This window comes from Pristis pectinata, chromosome 26 (assembly GCF_009764475.1).
Source record: "Pristis pectinata isolate sPriPec2 chromosome 26, sPriPec2.1.pri, whole genome shotgun sequence".
Taxonomy (NCBI): Eukaryota; Metazoa; Chordata; class Chondrichthyes; order Rhinopristiformes; family Pristidae; genus Pristis; species Pristis pectinata.
In genome coordinates, this window is record NC_067430.1 from 14,727,490 (window position 1) to 14,747,846 (window position 20,357).

General features: G+C 42.0%; 1 protein-coding gene across 2 annotated transcripts in view; it reads right to left on the minus strand.

Annotated features, from left to right (window-relative positions):
* arhgef19 (Rho guanine nucleotide exchange factor (GEF) 19) overlaps positions 1-8,055 on the minus strand; it is a 75,499-nt gene extending 67,444 nt beyond the window's left edge. For both annotated transcript variants that reach the window (XM_052039620.1, XM_052039618.1), the window contains exon 1: positions 7,581-8,055. In XM_052039620.1, the coding sequence (XP_051895580.1) occupies positions 7,581-7,635 (55 nt within the window). In that variant the 5' untranslated portion in view covers positions 7,636-8,055. The remainder of the gene's footprint in view (positions 1-7,580) is intronic.
* Between the last annotated feature and the right edge of the window lie 12,302 nt (positions 8,056-20,357).

A 20,357-nucleotide genomic window follows, 5' to 3' on the forward strand; every position in this document is an offset into this window, starting at 1 on the left:
ATTCCGAACACACATCAATATCACATGCTTGCAATTCTGTTCACCATCTCCAGGGTCCTTATCAAATGCCTTCTGGAAGCTCTTATGAACAACAACAATATTCACTCCCTTATTCATCACCTTGTGAACACCTCCAAAAATCAGCTGGGGTGGGTAGTGATGACCTAATCTTTACATATCCATCTTGGCTCCTTCTGATCAGTTCATGTTAGTCCAAGTGCTGGGTCAGGCCATTTCAAGTAACAAATTCTAGTAACTTTCCACAAAATTTAGGCTAACAGGTCTATAATTTTCCATTTTACCTTTCCTATCTTTCTCAGAAGTTTAAGTGTCATTGGCAATTTTCCAATCCAATTGGACAATTTCCAGTATAAAGAAAATTTTGGAAAATCATAACTAAATTGCCCACTTCTTTTTATATAAAATTATTATATGCAAATTGTTAGGTCCCAGAAATTAGTCTATCTGAAATCCATTATTTTCTCCATTACTTTTTTTTAACCTTTATTAACTCTGGTAAGTTCCATCACTCCCTTGCTATTTTTAATTTCTCTGTATCTCTGGTACTTTATCCATTTTTAAGACTGACATGAAGTAATTATTTTGAAAGTCTACCATTTTCTTATTACCAGTTATTACCTATTCTATCTTAAGAAGCTCTTGTTAATCTTAGACATCTATGTTCTCTTAATACATTGCAAAAGACCTTTATCATTGTCCTTGATAAAATGCACACATTTTTTTCTTGCGTTCCCTTTTTGCAGCTCTTACTATTTTATTTGCATCACCTTGTTGTTCCATGCATTTCTCCCAGTCTGCTCTTAAGAGCACCTCTAGTTTTATCCTATCCCTCACCTGTTTTGTTGGCCCTGGTTGTTTAATTTCAGGAATATATCTTTTCCCCTTTGCATAGATGCATATTGTAACAAATACATTTAAGCACCTCCTTTTCTTCTCAAGCAGTCTATTGTGATCAAAGATGACTTGCTTCCTTTATGGATCTTTAGGTGACTGATGAGGTCACTGTGGGAACCACAAGCTCTTTCATCAGTTGGACAGGAGGTTGGGCAGATGTGTGGGGAGTTAGTGAGGTGATGTGCTCCTTCTGCCGTTTATGCAGAGTTTTAGTGTGCTCCTGACGCACGGAACCAAGGTTCTCAATGCCATCCCAGGTATTCTTTTGAGCTGACTTGGGCTGGAGGTTCCCTACAGTCAGTGGAATGTTACATTTTATCAAGCAGGCTTCAAGGACATCCTTGAATCTTTTCCTCTATCTGCCTGGTAATCTCTTCCCATGATGCACCGGGAACAGAGTGTCTGTGTCAGAAGTCTGGTGTTGGGCACGTGAACAGCATGGCCTGCCCAACAGAATGGACTGAGTATTATTTGGGTCTCAGTGCAGGGGAAGTTAGCCTGGAAGAGGACACTGGCATCAATTTGCTCATCCTTCCTGTGAGTCTGAAGGATTTTGCGAAGATAAACATTGGTGGCAGATAGTCCAGGTCTCAGAAGTATATAGGAAGGCAGAGACCACCACTGCTCGGAGAACATGAGTTTTAGGCTTGTCTCTTGATTTTCAAACACACTTTTCCTCAGCTGACTGAAGGCTGTGCTAGCAGATTGAAGGCAGTGGTGGATTTCATCATTAATGTTTGCACCTCCTACTCTCCATCATATTTACAACATAGAAACAGGCATGTGGCCCAAAGATCTATGCCAGTGTTTTTTGCTCCTGACAGGCAACCTCATCCCAACCCATCAAGAAAATTTACTATTCCTTTCTCCTGTGTTTAAGTTCTTCTTAAATACATCCATGTTAATCGCCTCCTCCTTGTGATAGTACATTACACATTCTAATCAGTGCCTGGGCAAAAATGTTTCTCCTGAATTCTCCATTGAACATATTAGTTATTATCTCATAATTATGGCTCCTGGTTCTGGCATTCCACTGCAAGTGGAAACATCTATCCTACCTAGCCCTTACAGAAAATTTAAGACCTCTTTCAACACTGTCCCCAGTTTCTCTTCTCAGGTTCAATCTTTCCTGATAAGTATAACCTTTCCCTTCTGATCTCACCTTAGTAAATCTTTTCTACTTTTTAACCAGTACTTTATTTCCATAATAGTGGAAAGTTGGTTAAACAAATATAAATAAATGTAATATTACAAATGTAGTTTATTCGTAGAGAGATACAGCAGGGAAACAGGCCCTTCTGCCCACTGAGTCCACGTTGACCATCAATCACCCATTTACACTGATCCTCCATTAATCCCATTTCTTTTACTCTCCCTACATTCTCATCAACTCCCCCCAGATTCTACCACTTACCTGTACACTAGGGGCATTTTTTTACACTGGCCAATTTTTTTACGCTACCAACCCACATGTCATTGGGATGAGGGAAGAAACCAGACCACCCAGAGGAAACTTACATGGTCACAGGGAGAATATGCAAACTCCCAACAGACAGGACCCAAGTTCAGGATTGAACCCGGGTCTTGAGGGCTGTGAGGCAGCAGCTGTATTAACTGTGCCATTGTGCCACCTATGCTTCCATTCACACAATTGGCCAGTTAACTGGGGACAATTTCTGTGACATTTCTTAAAATTCGGCCTGTTCTGAAATCTTGATCATGACTCACATTTCTCCCCTAGACATCTTGTAATGGTTGCCGTTAGGTTGTTGACTGATTTTTGCTCATTACTGATCATTACATCTCATATGGCTTGTCCACTTACTGGTTTAAGAACATATTATTCAGTGAGTAGTCTCAAATACACTCAAGAATTCAATGCCTGTCTGATTAAAGCGATCCTACTTCACTCAGTCAATATAAAAGTAGCAGTTTCCAGTTTTAACTGATCTGCTTTTGCAACAACTAATTTCAGTACTTATCCCTCACATTACTTTCTCATTCATATCAGGAAGTTTGTAGATGTCCCACCAATGTCTTGCTACTTTTTTCCATTCCTCCTTTCTACCCAGTGTATTTCCAGTGTATACTATCCCATTCCACATTTCATATTTTCTTATGGTATCAAGTCTCTGCTAGATTTCAAAGCAATCCCACCAAACCTATTCCCACACCAATCCCTCTACATGCCCATCAACTCCCCCTGATTCTCCTGCCACCCACCAACACCAGGGATCATTTATAGTTGCCAATTAATCTACCAACCAGCATGTCTTTGGGATGTGGGAAGGAAACCCTCCTACCTGGGGAAATCGTGCAACTGCACAGAGACCAGCATCAAAGCCAGGTTGCTGGAGCTGTGAGGCAGTTGCACTACCTGCTGCACCATGGCACTGCCTGCGCCACTGTTTCTCTTTCTACTGCTCTTTTCCCAATTGCCCTGTCCTTTGAAAGACCTTATACCAGAAAATATTCACCTACCTGTTTGCAGACACAAGTCAGTGATGCCTCCTGGTCATACCACATGATCCACATTTCAAGCTTGCTTATTTTCATCCTGATACAATGTCCTTTGTGTGCATTGTTCTGATTTGATAACAGACTTGCCCCTTCCTCTTTATCCTGACACTATATTATTTATATACTCCCTGTTTACTCCCTGAATAAAACCCAAGGAAGGGGAGGAATACATCAAGGAAACAGTTCACCCTTGATTGAAACAGTTGAATTGATTAATATGATATTCATAGGGAATCAATGGAAGAAGCAACATATACTATAAGAATCCAAGATAACATCATAATGACATAAACAATGCGGCACACGAAGTTTTAAGAAATCTCTTGATCTATCAAATATCTGTTAAATGTTAGTGATCATCTAGAAGGCAAGTAGTGTCAGGTTACCACTTGTTAAAGTAGTTGGGCCAAGAGACAGAGGAGTTTAATTCTTCTATGATTGCAATGCCGGCAGTCCCCTGGTTATGTAAGGGTTCCATTCCCGAGGACTGTCCCTAAGCCGATTTCTCTGTAAGTAAGAAATTTCAGCTTTCTACAGTAAACCATATTGTATTGCTTTACATACACTTGCTATAAATCCTTTCATTTCATTGAATATGCACCCAACCACTACCCATAGTTAAACTAATGGAATATATACTGCATCCAGTCATTAATGAATACCATGAAAGAATTTACTATTATTATTATTATTGCTACCATGAAAATTGTTTTAAAGATGTATAGGAGAATTTGCGTAGCATCAGCCTTGCGTAACTCAGGTCATTTGTAACCTGGGGAGCCCCTGTGTGACTCAAGTCACGTCACCTGCTGTATGATTGCAGATATTTGGAGGAAAGCAAGTGTAAGAATAAAGATGACAAGCAATTGCACATATTGATGGAAATGCTACAGCATCCAAACCACTCAGGTCAGACAATACACTAGGAAGTTAGTGATATTCCTGAAATGGAAGGCAGTCCGGATAACATGATATTCAATAACAAGCAAAATTCAAACTCTTGGATTTGACATGCACCTTAAAACCATTTTATAACATTTGTATTACATATGAACATAAGAAGTAGAAACAGGAGTAGGCCACTCAGCCCCTTGGGGCTTTTCCATTGTTCAATCAGATCTTAAGTTATCTTTTATTGTGGAATCATGTACCTCCACTAACCCTATATTCCTTGATTCCTTGATGATCTAAAAATCTTGTCACTGGCAAGGTCATGGGGAAAACAAGGTAGTTAAACTTCTGCAAGGAGTTGATGATAGAAAATGAAAGAAAGATGGACCCAGAAAATGCTGGACACACTCAGCATCTATGGGAAGTGAGAGTTAACTGAAACATTGCCTCTTTTTCTCTTTCCACACATACTGCCTGACTTGCAGAGTGTTTGCAGCATTTTCTGTTTTTATTTCAGATTTCCAGAATCTGCAGTTTTCTGATTTTCATTTACCAAGAAAGAGGCTACACCTATAAAGCACCTATCACAACCCATGGTCACGGCTGCAGCACTGTAAAGAATAGATGTGAGGGGAATCAAGAAGAAAAGGTCAAATAATTTCACATTCAAAGATCAAATAATTCAGAACCCAGCAGATCCAATAGGAAGATAGTTTGAATAGAATTAAATCCATATCTGCAGAAAGGAACTTAAAACACTTGCTTTGTGACTTTGGTTTTGTTACTGGATTTCTGTGTCCTTTGACTCCAGTAGCTACTTTTACATTTCCTTTTAATAGACAGGTAAAAGTCACCCTGGGTATTGGCAATCTTGGTTCGATCTGAAGCTGTTCAGCCCCACCACTGACGGGACCACAATAGAGTCGATGCAATTCCTATTGTTTCACAGGGACATCTCAGACAAGGCAAGCAATTTAATTAATACACTGATTAAATGCAGTGAGGAATGAGTCAGACTCTGAGTCAGTTTCTCCTTCGGGAGGAGCTAAACCAGCAAGGATTAGTGAAAACTCAATCACGGTGAAGCAAAACCTCATAAAGCAACTCTTTATGGAGCAAATTCAGCTGCTTATGCTCTGGGATGCCCCTTGGTCAGGTTCACAAGATTTCAGTTCAGACCCCAGATCGTGCTAGTTAATTAAACTCAGCCGAGAGTTCAGACCCTCAGCCAACGAGATCTTTGCAAGATGAAAGCCAGGCAGGCAGAGGCCCTGCCACTGATCTGACAATGTGAGATGAGGGCAGAATGTTGCTTTGCCAGTGATGTAACCCCACGTTAGAAGAGTGTGCTCTTACTCAAGGGTGGATGTCAGCACCCAGGGACAGCTAATAGACTTGCTGAACATGAGAGCTGTGAGCTCATTTTAACAGCCATGGCGTGTTTACATCCCATTTCACCCTCCAGGGCAGAGGGTGGATGCTGGTGAGCTTTGGGCTGGTCAAAATTGCACGGCAGAGGTTGTCGCCAATACTGAAGTAAGTTGTGAGGGTGGGAAGGAGAAAGAGTCTGTTCAGCTGAGTTCCAGAGCCTGCTCCCCACACCCCCTCCCCCCCCCCCCACCAGACACAATAGGGAGATCACAAGAGAATCTCTTGCTCTGTATCGAGATTTCACCCACCAGGGTTGGCCCTTTCAGTTCCCCATAAAAATGCCATTGAGTTCCTCCAGGACTCCAGTTGGCAAATAGAAAGCCCCACCTGAGGCAGGCAACTGGTTCAGGCAGGTGAATTTGAGCAGGAATGGGGCAGATTATTTTTCAGTACTCACCTCCCATTGGTACAAGCCAGGGGCATTAAATTCAGGGGCATCACTGATTGAGGTGAAGTATAAAAGGGATGCTAGTAATAATATCACAACTTATGGTGGCATGGCAGCACTGACATCAAACCAGGGAGCCCTGCTGTATCACAACTCACAGGAAACATTTGTTCTCCAACCCTTGTCCCTTAGACAGGAGTGAGTTTACCTCTCTGATTCCGACTGTACTACAAGAGCACTGGTTATACGGAGGAGAGGCTACCTGTCAACCCCCCATCATATAAACATATTCTCTCCTTATCCAGGGTAGAAGTTACCTGTCAGACTCTGGCCATGTATCACCAGTACAGGTTATACTGTGGAGAGGTTACCTATCTGTATACCACCAGGTTTGTTTGTACAGTGAAGAGTTTGTCTGTTAGACCCTTGCTGGTTAATGCAAGTTTTTTTTTCATTTGTACCGTGGGGAGGTTAACTGTCAAACCCTGCTCATATAACACAAGCTTTGTACATTTGGTGGGGTTAACTGTCAGACCTTGGCTGTGTAACACAAGCTCTGGTTTATGCACTGGAGCAGTTATCTGGAAGACCCTGGCCATTTAACACAAGCTTTGTTTATACAGTGAAGAGCTTACTTGTCAGATCCCTGCCATATAACACAGTCTCTGTACAAATAGAGAGGTTACCTGGAAGGAGACACAAGAGACTGCAGATGCTGGAATCTGGAGCAACAATGAATCTGCTCGACCCGCTGGTTACCTGGAAGGCCCCGGCTTTGTAACACAAGCTTTGTTTACACAGTAGAGAAATGCCTGTCAGACCCCAGCAGTGTAACACAAGTTCTGTTTATACAGTGGAGAGGCTACCTGTCAGACCCCAGCTGTGTAACAAAAGCGTTGGTGTTTTTGAGCGAGAGAAGCTACCTTTCAGAACTATGATAGAACCCAATAATCTCCCCAGATCTCAGCCTTTACCTCCAAACTTGGCTGTTTTATTTTATGTGAATAAATAAATCATTTAAATTTTACAGAAAATTTCACTCAGCTATGTTGAATCTCCGATAGCCTGAATGCAGAATGGAGGTGAAAATTAGCTGACAGAGTTCACCGACTACCTGAACCAGGTGTTCAAGAATCTCACTCTCTGCCTTGGCTTTTTATTAGCTGCGGCTGAAATAAAGGAACACTTTGCATAAATCGCAGCACAAACTCAGATCAGTTCCCCAAGAGAACTGCTGCAGCTTTCACAAGGGCATGAGCTGGCTAAATAACACGGCTCACTCACATGAATCACAGTCAAGTAGCGACCAACATGCTCTTGTCTGGGTTACAGTGCCGACGACTCCGGAATGGAAATATTTTACCTGCCGGAGAAATGTAACCCACTTCCCCGCAACAGGTTAAACTGAAATGAGCGGACTTCATTGATTGCTTACCTCTTAGTCGCTGTCGTTTCCTGCCTTGTCTAATCCTCCTGTGCTCCAAGTCCATTTCATATGGGGTGCCCGGGGTTGGTTACGTTGATAACTCCTGAGCAATCGCTGGAAGTCCCCATACACGCCGTCGCCGGAGCAGAAAACCAGAAGGATTGAAACCCGAAACAAACGGCTCGCCCACCTCTCGGCAGACACCCTGACATTCCTTATCGACAGACTCGCAAGATCTGTGCTCTCAGCACCTGCTGCCTGACTGCGAGGGAAGCTTCCCCCTGCCCCGGGCAATCGTCAAGCACTGTTGAAGGAGCTCTTTCTCACTCTCCGGGTTGCGCGCAAGACGAGAGTGCTGTGCTAACATGCCTTGTATCCTCCCACTAAAGTGTTTGAAACAAGTTCTACTGGTGTGAAGCAGTGCGCGCAGAAGAGAGGTTATGTTAACGTACAATCTGCAGGTAATATTCAGTGCTAGTTTGGAGCCAATCCCCACATGCGACAATGTAAATAATGCAAATGAATTTGCCTAAATAAATAATAAACGACGCCACCTCTGATCAATAAGTGCGGAACAATAACAAATACTGCCGCGATTGACAAATCGGATCATTGAAGACGTTCAGACCAAACAAGACTTGACACCCGAGAGTTACATTGTGAAGCGTGGCGCTCATGACAACGCGGAAGGAGCTCATGAGAGATTGGTTCTTGTCTGGTCTCACACTCGAACTGTCCATTCTAATTTAATAAACTGTTTTTGTTTAGCTTAATCAACGTTTCGCTCTTTTATACAGGCACCTGAGTCTAACATGTGCCGTACAGGATGAACATAATCTGTGGTGAACTGCGAACGACGCCTCATGAATGTACCACATTACATATTAGCTTTTTTTTACGAAAAATGTGCCTTTTTATTCAGCAGAGTTCCGAGGAAGCTGCAGTCTTCGCGGGTGTTAAATGTGAGCCGCCAGAGCTGGGACTCGGTTCGATTTAGAAATCGTGGAAAGTTGCAGATCCAGTCAGGATGTGTCTCACTCTGGGAGTGAAGGAATTCCTTCATTTGTAATCAAATACAGTAACCCCAGAAATGAAAACAGAAAATACTGGAAGCACTCAGCAGGTCAGGCACATCTGTGGATAGAGAGACAATTAGTGTCTCAGGTCATAGAGTCATACAGCACGGAAACAGGACTATCGGCCCATCGAGTTTGTGCGGACCATCAAACACCCAGTGACACTAATACTCTGGTTCCAATGAAGCGTCTCCGACCCGAGACATTAACTGTTTCTCTTTCCAGCGACGTTACCTGCCCTGCTGGGTGTTTCCAGCATTTTCTGTTCTTCTCTCAGATTTCCATCTGCAGTTTTTTTTCAATTTTCACCCATTTACACTCGAATTTTATGTTACCCACACACCCCATCAATCCCCAGATTATATACTCTTTAGAGTTTAGAAGGCTGAAACAAGCAAAATTCTGATAGGGTTTATCACCGTTCATGCACGGGTGATGTTTCCCCCGGCAGGGTGTCTAGAACTACCGGCTGAACCATCCGGGACTGAGATAAAAAAAACGTCTTCACCCAGACAGCAGTGAATCATTGGAAGAGGGCTGTGAAGGCTCAGTCACTGAGTGTATTCAAGGTAGACATCTTTGGGTGTTAAGGGAATCGAGGCATTAAGGAAGAGGGAAGCAGACGGAACCGAAAGGTAAGCCATGACTTTATTGAAGCCAAGCAGGCACGAGGGGCCAAATGGCCTCCTGCTGTTTCTATTTCTTGTTCCTGTGATGGTGCAAAGCAAAGGGACATGACTTTTCAGGCAGGGAATCAAAAGGTCAGTGTAGAGGCCCTATGAATGACAAAGGCAGTCACATCCAGGAACTGCTGTCCCAGAGAAATGGGGGCAATGTCTGCAATGTTATTGTGATCACATACAACGAACTGCAATGAAATACACTGATTATTGTTAAACGGGTAAACACAGTTGTTTCTGCATGCACAGCAATATTCCACAATTACCAATAAAATGAATAGTCCATCAATCTCGTTATGATAAAGTTGAAATAGACTCCTTCCCCTTTTCTCATGGGGCTATATCTACCTGACCAGCCAGCCAGGGACTTAGTTTATTATCTTATGCATAAATCAGCAGCTCTGACAACCCCAGTACTGTAACAAAGTGTCAATCTGTTCAATGGGCCAGAGTACAGGAGTAGGGATTGGAATTATAGTTTACCAACTGAGTCAAGTTAGCACACAGTAGCCCTGAGTGCTGCTGTCTTAAGCCCACATGGGGTGTGAATTTTAGTTGATTCTGTCCCATGAGAACCAGCTGGAGCAGGAGATAGCTGAGGCCAACTCTTTCAAATGTTGCTTGGCAGTTACTAGCATAAAAGCTCTGGAAGTAGTTATGTGTAAGTATCCAGATTCAAGATTTTGCACAGCCTATTTAGTAGAGACTTCGGCAATCCTGGTTTGGCACTTGAGCTGTGGTGGTATAGATCTCAACATGTCAACTGACAAGGAACGTGCATTTAGGAATGGGCACCAGATTAGATAATGTTGTACTGCTCATAATTTCCATCAGATTTTTGTTGTTTGATGCAGAATATCTCCATGGGAGGGGGCAAAGCTAGTCTGCCTCAGTTCTTGAGCTGTGGGGTATCATGATGGATCTGGACCCAGGCCTGCAATTCATGCAATGGGTTGAGAGTCTGACATGATCTCAGCTGCATCCATAAAACTTCTAGATATCATTCCTTCATGGTATCTTATGTTTTGTAGCAACGCCATTCATCCAGATTAAATCCTTTCTCATTGAGTGATGCCATGCAACGTTAAGTGTGTAATGGTGAGTAACTCTGAATAACTCGCAGCAACACCCAACAATGCTGTGGAACATGGAGTGACCTCAGGTTTGCCTGTTAACAACAGGGTAACCTACCCCCTGCCCCACTCCTTCTCTCTGGACACAGATATTTAAATGGAGATTTGATTTAATTGCATTCTAAATGAATCCATCCTGTCATCAACCCGGTTGCCCGAAATGGAAGTCTAGCACGACATACGTGTGTGAAGATCGGACGTACCAATACAATGCAGAGGACCATCTTATTAAAAGTTTGTTCATAGTTTAAAAAGCGCATTACGAACATTAAAGGCTGGATTCAAAAGCAGACGTTAAATGCTTGGATTTCTATCTCCCAGTTCCTGGGAATTGATGTTAAATAGCAGAGAGGTGCCTGTACTCCTCGTACAAGCCCCAACAGGCAGCCAACAGATTCATTTCTGCTGACTGGGTACCAGCCAAATCCTTCACATCACCACATAACAAACAGGAAGAGCCAGGCAGAGCTGCTCAGGCTGATAGCGGCAACATGGACCTGGCTGTTCTAGGAGAGCAAACTGGCAAATCTCAATGGAAGCCTCAGCTTCCAGAGGTCAGTGATGGAACCACAGGGTAAATCAAGGCAGTGACCCCTCAGTAGATCCTAGAAACAGGGCTGTTGAGAATTGTCACTGAATCCAACAGCTCAGATAGCTTTTAAAGGGTTGATCTAATGTTTCTTACGATATTGCTGAGCTGCAATTATAATATTATGTCAGTTAACAGTCACTCCCATGAAGCTCCTTGGGGCATTTATCCATGTTAAAGGCACAATGTGAAAGGGCATTATTTTTGTTGTTATCAACATAGCAATAATTGGAGGAACCTGCACAGGGTTGGCCTTGTTGAGGGACTATTGACTTCTCAATGTTAACATTTAAGAGTTTCAGTATCACGATGATATAGGCATAGGAAAAAGAGGAGGACATTCAGCCCCTCAAACCTGTTCTGCTATTCAGTAATATCATGGCTAATCTGTGATTTACTCCCTTTCCCTGCCTTTCCCCCACAAAATCTCTCAATGCCCCTTACAGAAGAGATTTCCAAATTTCTACCACCTTCTTTATGTAGGAGTGATTCCTAACTTCAAAAGGTCTGGCTCTAGTCTTTTAACTATGCCATCAACTAGTGGAAAAAGTTCTTTGCTATCTACCCATCCAACTTTCCTTAACATCTTAATCAAAGCCCCTTTTAACCTTCTGCATTCCAGGGTATACATGGAGTTGAACTATCACTCTGGTCAGCCATGCTGCGCTCCCTCCAAGGCCAATCTATCCTTCCTAGGGTGTGGAGCCCAGAATTGCTTGCAAAACTTTGGGTGGGATCCAACCAAGACTTAGTTTAGTTGGGGCACAACGACTACCCCCAGCCCCCCAACCCTGTACTCCGGTCCGCTAGTTATAGACGCCAGCATTCTATTAGCCTTTTAGGTTACTTATTTGCACCTGTCCTTGGCACTTTAATGCATTAGGTAGGGAAGTCTTGATTCAGTTGTTCAGGGCATTAATGAGACAAAACTTGGAATTTTCAGTACTGTTTTGCTCTCCTTAGTTAAGGAAGGATATACTTACATCATAGGAAGTTTAGAGAAGTTCCGCTGAATTGTCTTATGAGGAAGAGTTGAGCAGCCTGTACTCCTGCACTCACTGGAAATGGAAGATTCTGAGAAGCCTTGTCAGAGTTGCTGCTGAGAGAATGTTCCCCTCTTGGGGGAATGTAGAAGTGGGGTTGGTTGGGGGGGGGGCATGATTTTCGGATAAGGGATCATCTTTTTAGCCGGGGATGAGGAGGAATATCTTCTCTCTGAGGTTCAAGAAACTTTGGAATTCTCTGCTCCAGGGAGCTGTGAAGACTGTGATTATCTGGGAGCAGATTATGGGGATTGGGCAAGAAAGTAGAAACCAAGATCAAGTCAGCTGTAATCTTATTGAATGACGGCATATTACAGTGGTCATATGGCTCAGTCCTGCTCCTATTTCTGATGTTTTTATGATTGGACGTTTACTAGTTCTACTATTAGGAAGGTACGTAGAGAATGACCTCAGATTCCCCATGCTTAAATCTATTTGCTACAGCTTTGTACATGCACACATTATCAACACCTCTGTATTACAATGCTGCCAATTACATTGCTTACTGTGCCATCTCCCTTTTGTGTCATTGACAAATGTGCATGTGTTCTTTTCTATCCCGTCATCTGAGTCACATAATGAATTGATGAATAACTGTGGGCCAACAGACTGCTGTTGGATCACAGCAGTAACACCCTCCTACCAAGTTAAGTGCTAGCTCATTATCCATATTCTTTGTCTCCTGCCACTCAGCCAAATTTCCTGGCTGGGTCAATAAACTACATTCAGTCTCATGCATTTTAACTTCGGCTAAATGTTCCACGTGAGGGATTTGATCAGATGCCTTCTGGAAGTCCATTCAAACAACATTTAGAAATAATCCATTGCCCACCACTTTGAGTCATCTCTTCAAATAAAATTCAAACCGTTTCATCAAGTATGACCTATCCTTCACAAATTCAATAAAACCATTGAATTGATCAAATTCTAGGCCAGCTCATAGTCCCTTGCATCCCAGAGTAATTTGTATTTGTTTTAATATGATCACCATTCAATGCCCGAGTAATTGAGAGGTTTCATGAATGGGAGTCCCAGCTTGTACTTCTCTTTTTATTATTTAAAATACATGCTTTATTCTTAATATATATATAATAAATAAATCCGTACTCATCTTACTCCACATTCACTATTCCACCAATTCAACACATTCCTTTGCTATGCATCAAAGTCACTCTCATTTCCTCCTTAAACAACGAACCTGTGAAGTGTTTGAGAAGGTGTTGCACAGGGCCCAGCCCCTCAGGGTCTAGTGATGACAGGACCCTAGGTTGTGGTCCTTCTCCACTAGCCCTTCAGTGCCTCCTCAGCACATACTGTCACACCTTGGAATGTGCCAGTCATCAGGATTCGCTTACAGACATCTTGCAGTGAAAGTCCAACAAGTCTGGTTGATCATAGGTGGAGTGACGATTGGAATATTACAATGATAGCAGAATTAAAATTAGCCAGAGCTCCCATTTCTGTTCATTATGGGGTAAGTGTGAGTGCTTGTGTCTGTGCTGAGGATCTACAGTTTAGATAAGAGGCTAATTCTTACTGTTTTTACTCTTATTATTCTGTGGTTGTAGATTAGCATACGGATATAGGATGACTCAGACCTTGCACTTGGTGTTGCTATTGGAAACCAATGTGGGGGCACATCTGCTGCTGTATTTTGTGGCAGTAACATGAACGCCAGAGCAAGGCAGCCATTAGCATTCACCATAGTAAACTGGGTAAGGCCACTCTCAGCGCCGGACAGCGCCTCCAGTCTGGATCATGATGCACTGGAGGAAATGAGTGCATTCAGTCAAAGGACCAGCAGAATGAACAGATTGCTGATGCTTCAATCATTGAAACAAAAATATTCCTGACCCCGAAAACATTCTAGATCAAGCTTGGGATTGACACAGTTCCTACAAACTTCATCACTGCCCACCCTGACTTCACCTTCACTTAACGTTCACCTCTTGCAGGAGTCACTGGATAATGATCAGCAAAGGGAAGTTAAACTGATGTTTTTCCAACCCTAGCCCACTGACATTGAAGCCTGTTCCATATTCCGTCCACCTCACCCCCACCCCTGGCTGACGCAGTTCAGAACACAATTTAGCCCAGGATCTTCTGGTTTGTGTGGTCTGGTAGAACGTCAGATGATGATAAACCCATCAAGCCACCAAGAGAACGTAGCTTGACCTGCAATACACCCTTCCTGTGCAGGAGAAGCAGAGCTTGTGCAGACTTGCCTGTAGCAAAGGCAGTAAAACCGACAGCTGCACCAGACCTGACGCAACACATTCCTGGCAGAGTATGCCACTCCTGCTCCATTTTATACTGAGCTCTATCCCAAACCCACTGCTTCTGGGGCTGCCTGTCAGCAGCAACCTTGTTAAATCAAACCCTTGCATTCCATTCGAAGATGTGTGCTGAAGTTACGTTGGAGTGCCCTGGAATTATTTCTGATGTGACATGAATTTAATTAGGGTTTACACATAAGTGGAATTCTCCAAAATTACACTCGAAAGAATGGTATGTGAGCAGCTTACTAACATTATTCATCTAAGCAGCAAAGCATAACTAGCTACCTGTTGTTTGATAATTTTACAAATTTAAATGCAATAGACAATAATTCTCATTGACACCCTCACAGAATTCCCAACAATCCCCAACACTGCACAACACTCAAAGGGATCCTCACACTGCTCAATCCTCAGGTGCACCTTTACACTCTGCAGAACACTCAGAGGGATCTTCAAACACTACACAGCACTCAAGGAAATCCTTACACTGTATAGGTCACTCATGTGTAATACTCATTGGAACCTTCACACATAGCATGATACTCCTGGGAATTCTCAAATTGTACAACATTCATCCACAGCCTCACACACAGACCTACTCACAGCACAGGCATATGTGTGTATGCACACACACCTGTGTGTGTGTGTGTGTGTGTGTGTATACGCTGTCCTTATCAGTCATAGAATTGGGGATAACTAACAACTGCTTTATAGGACAGAGAGAAAATGCAACAACAATGATTTGCATTTAGGCGGCATCTACATAAAATGTCCCAAGTGCTCCAAATGGAAGTTTGACACTACAATACATAAGGGGATCCTCTTTCTGTGTACATCCAAAAGACACGTTGGTAGGTTAACTGGTTAACTGCTTCAGTAAATTACCCCTCAGTGTAGACAAGTGGTAAAAATAACTAAATGGGAGTTGAGTGAGAATGAGTTGCAGGGGTACAGGAGGTAAGAAGAGTCAATGGGGCAGATGGGATTAATCTGCTGGGACCCAGCACTGACCTAATGGGCTGAATGGCCTCCTTCTATGTCTTGGTAAGTGAAGTCTGGGACAAAGAGATCTATTTATAGAGATACTGAGAAGTTTAGGAAGTAATTCCAGAGTTTGGAAGCCTAAGTAACTGAGAACTGGTGCTAATGGCAGAGATAACAGGGATGTGCAAGGGGCAAATACGGATGAGCATAAAGTTCCTGGAAGCTAGAAAGACTGGAAGTGGTTGGAAAAAATAGGGAGGGTCAAGACTGCAGACAGATTTGAAGTTGGGTTTGAGAATTTTAAAATTGAATGGTGATGTGCTTGTGGGACTGGGTGTGAGTTAGCACACTGAATGTTGGAAGAGCTCAAGGATAATTTTGAGTGGATGAGTGGATAATTTTGGATGCGCTCAAAGATAACTTTGGGGGACACCTTTGAGAGTGCTGGAATATCTAAGCCCAGCAATAAGTCAGGCATAGAGGAGAATTTCAGCAGCAGATAAGCTGAGGCTAGGCAGTGTCTGGTGATGCCTGAGCTCTGTTGCTATTTAAGCATAAAACAAGGTCATTAAGCTCAATGTGTCTGTTAAAAACAACTTCTATCTTAAAAAGCATTTCAAAGCAAATTCTGCTGCAATGCCTTCTCCCAATAGACTTAAATTTTCCTATGCTTCAAATATTCATCCATTTCCTTTAAATTATGCAACAGCCTCTAACTCAATCAATTTTTATGACAAAGCATTCCATGCTCCAAATCTCTGTGCAAAGCAATTTCTCCTACTGTCCGCCTTCAATCTCTCAGTGACAATTTTAAATTGCTAGCTTCTCATCACCGTCTCCCCTTGTAGACAAAATGGCCTTTCCCTAATCAAAACACAAAGAAAAGGTCTCCTACAGCTTCTCTGGGCAATCTGTACTCCAATGCAAATAGTTTCAAGTAAACCAAATCTTTCTCAATAAATACAGTTTCTTACCCTTGGCCCAATTTGTGAACCTAAGCTAAATGCTCTAATTTGTTTAAAATGGATGGCCCAAGGCAACAAAAATTCTTATCTCTTTATTTGTATATTTAATGCTGTCGTCTATAAACCTCAGAATGGCTCTCATTCCATGCTCTCACTTCATTGTTCTCTGCCCATTTGAACCCTCCATTGTAAATCTCCATTCCTTGGTTTCCCTTACAAAATGTATTACCTCACAGTCTTATGAAGTAAGTTACATCTTCCACTTGCCTGTCTAATCTTCCAGCCAGCCCTGACACTTCTGGACACTTTCACCATCCTCCTCACCTCTTGACAAATCTTATATTGTTTATATAGAGATACCACATGGAAACAGGCCCTTTGGCCCACTGTGTCTGTACCGACCATCGACCACATTTACACTAATCCCACATTAATCCCGGTTCCTTATTCTCCCGACACTCTCATGAACTCCCACTGTTCTACCACTCACCTACACACTAGGGGCAATTTACAGTGGCCAATTAACCTACTAACCCACATGTTTTTGGGATGTGGGAGGAAACTGGAGCACCTGGGGAAACCCACATGGTCACAGGGAGAACATGCAAACTCCACATAGTGAGCACCCAAGGACAGGATAGAACCTGGGTTTCTGGCACTGTGAGGCAGCAGCTTTACCAGCAGATCTGGTGTGCCATGCAATTAAACACATCTCAGTATTTCACTCCGTTCCCTCTAGCCTCATCAATGGTGTATGTCAAGAGTAAAAGTGGATCCAGGGCTCACCTGAGGTCCTCATTCTCTAATTTAAATAAGGTTCACTTATCCCATTTCTCCAGCTTCTATCTGACAACAAATATCACCATACTGCTACATCCCCTTTTGCATTATACACCTGAATTTTTGGTAGAAGACATCCAATGAGACACTCTATTGGACATTCTCCAAAAATCCATATACATAAACTCTATTGCATTTATCCATACAAACAATTGAATGTTAATCTGCAGTTTTCCTTCTGTTTGAGTTTGCATACATTTGGCTTTTAAATTACTGAGTTAACATGTAGGTTTGGGATGAGACACCATTACTGCTTCCACACTTGAACCTGATAGTCAGTGATACCATCTCCAAGGTAATGGTTTGAATTGCAAAGGAAAAATTAATCTTGTAACTGAAGTGCTCAGCAGTTTCCGTTTATCATTCCAGTTATATTAGCAGAAGGTGGGAGGAATCTCTGCAAGCAATATTTACGTTCATGCTATCAAAGGTGGTTGTCCAGAGTGACTGATGGACAATAGACTCTGATAAATTATTAATAAGCTTAAAAGTAGTGTGATCTACTGACTATTATAACCCAATTTTGTTCCTGTCAATCTCTTTAATTATTATCATAATATCCTCCTATCACCTCAAAAGGCAGGCCACTGCTTAATATTTAAACTATTTATCCAGATAAAGTTAAAGCAAAACAAGTTTCAAGATGCTGAACAATTTAATGATGACTGAAGGATTTCTGGATGCTAATGTACCTTTCCAGAAACTTGTCATAAACAGAAAGTTAAGCACTTCTTTTCTGGTATGTGGTCTTTTGTAATGAACTATTGAGTGCTTTATAGATTTTTTAATCTATTTCCTTATGACACAGGTGGAGGCATTTCAGCTCATCAAATCCCGCTGGTTCCAAGAATAATCCCATTCTCTCTCAAATCCTGCCTGCAACCTACTTTCCTTGCACTCTCAACAATAAACCCAGCTTCTACAACTCACACCAGGTTCTACCTACACACTAGGGGCAATTTGCAAAGGACAATTACCAATCCGCACCTTTTTAGGATGGAAGCGAAGCAAATGGAGGAAACCCATGTGGTCACAGGGAGAACAGGCAACCTCCACATTGACAGCACCCGAGGTCAGGATTGAACCCAGGTAGCTCTACTAGCTGTGCCACAGTGCCACCATGCACAGTTGGGATAACTATGGCATCATGCACTCCAACAGCCAGAATACCTGCTGCAGCACTAAGAACAATAAACACAAATGTGGTATTTGCCCCATGGAATTTTTTCCCTAAGGTTGTAGTTTATAATTGCTGCCCAGTTTTTCCATGTTTTGTCTTCTGTTGCCTCCCCCACTGACTTGCAACTTGATCAAAATAAGAGATTGCTGCTTTCTCTATCAAGGTGTAAACATTAGTACTAATCAGCATTAAAGAAATTTCATCTCCAATGATTTCTGAACAGTTAGCTTGTTCCATTATGGTCCAACTAATAACTGCCCTCTGAGATGAAGCAAGAGAAAATAACCTCCCTACAAGTACAAAAGATTAAAAATAAATTTCATAAAGAGGCAGAAATTCCTGTGCGTATCAGAACTGTCTCATTGCACAGTTTGGTTCACTGTTTATATTTCATCTTTTCTCAATGAATAAAGCTGAATTGTGTTACCTCGCTCTTTGTTAGGCTTCATTCCAATAATATGGGTAAATATTCTGAAAGACATAAGTTCTATAATTCATAAGACATAAGTTCTCAATTATCAATGAATTTCTGTTAACCACTGGATGGACTGGAAACCTCATCTACTGTTGAAGGACCCACTAATGAATGCAAGATTGTTTCAGTATCACATTTAACAAAAATGAAGCAAAAAGGGAAAGAAAATTAAACATTTTTGGTCTAGTATCACCAGCCTGATATTCTACAATTTTGTTTTATGGTAAGAACGTAAAAATCCAACTTCATTCTCAGAAATTATTTTCTATTTTACCTTAATATGTTATTGTAAATATTATTTAGCTGGTTACCAAACATCTTGCTTTGTGGAGATGGTGAGTAACTAATTAAAATTAAAACATGTTATTCATTCCAAGGTGCTTGAAAGATAGATTTTTGAATATCCTAGTTAGTTCTGGATTTTGATTCAGCAATCTTTCTCCAAACATTGACGAGGAGTTTTTGAAGATTAGACACTGCTGAAAGTGGGATAAACCAAATAACTTCCATAACTGATGAGAAAAATATTTGTTTAAAAATCTGCATAAAAACATAAACAGAAGCATAGTTCTAAGTGATGGCCTAATACTAAAGGAACCATTTATCAATTTCAACAACATTAGGTACCTGAAAAATATGCAGGTACTTTTTGCTGTTATCCAGGAATTCACTTGCAATTGAATAAACTGACTTGGCTTTAAACAAAAACCAGGTTTTAGCATAAAGTTATTCTGTAGCATTTGGAAGTGATGAGAATCCTATGGCAGTATGAGATGGGTGTAGGGACATAGGCAGGGTGAAAGCACATAGTCTTTTTCCTAGGGAGGGGGTGCTAAAAACAAGAGGGCATAGGTTTAAGATCAGAGGTGAGAGATTTAAAAGGGACATCAGGTGCAGCTTCTTCACATGAAGGTTGGTGCATATTTGAAATAAGCTGCCAGAAATAGTGGTTGAAGCGGGCACATTAGCAACATTTAAAAGCCATCTAGATAAGTATATGGATATGAGGTGTTTAGAAGACTGTGGGCCAAATGTGGGTGGATGGGACTAGCTCGCTGGGCAACACAGTCGGCATGGACAAGTTGGGCCGAAGGGCCTGTTTCCGTGCTCTATGACGGTATGGAACCTGTAAATGAAGGAGTAAAACAAAGACTTCATGCAAATCATTTTCCTGACACATCTGGGCATGTAGCAGTCTCAAAGCTAATGAGAAGTGCTCTGAGAGTCATATCATCCGTCCATGACAGTTCAATTCAAGACCACAGGCAAGGAAAGAGAAAACTTGCTTTTTCATTCAAAGGAATGGTTGTTAACAAGAGCAAAGAAATGAAGAAGCCCAAAATATCTGGAGTAAAAAGAGCAAAACAGGTTAAACTCTTGGAATATCAAGACTGCTGCATAACCAGCCAAAAGAGGGAGACTTATGGAATAAACTGGGCTGCCTGGTGATCGGAAATATTGCTGGACCAGCAATCCGTAACAGGCCTGAAGAGCCTAGAGATGCAAAGCAAATAGACATGAAACAAAATTATGGTGCGAACC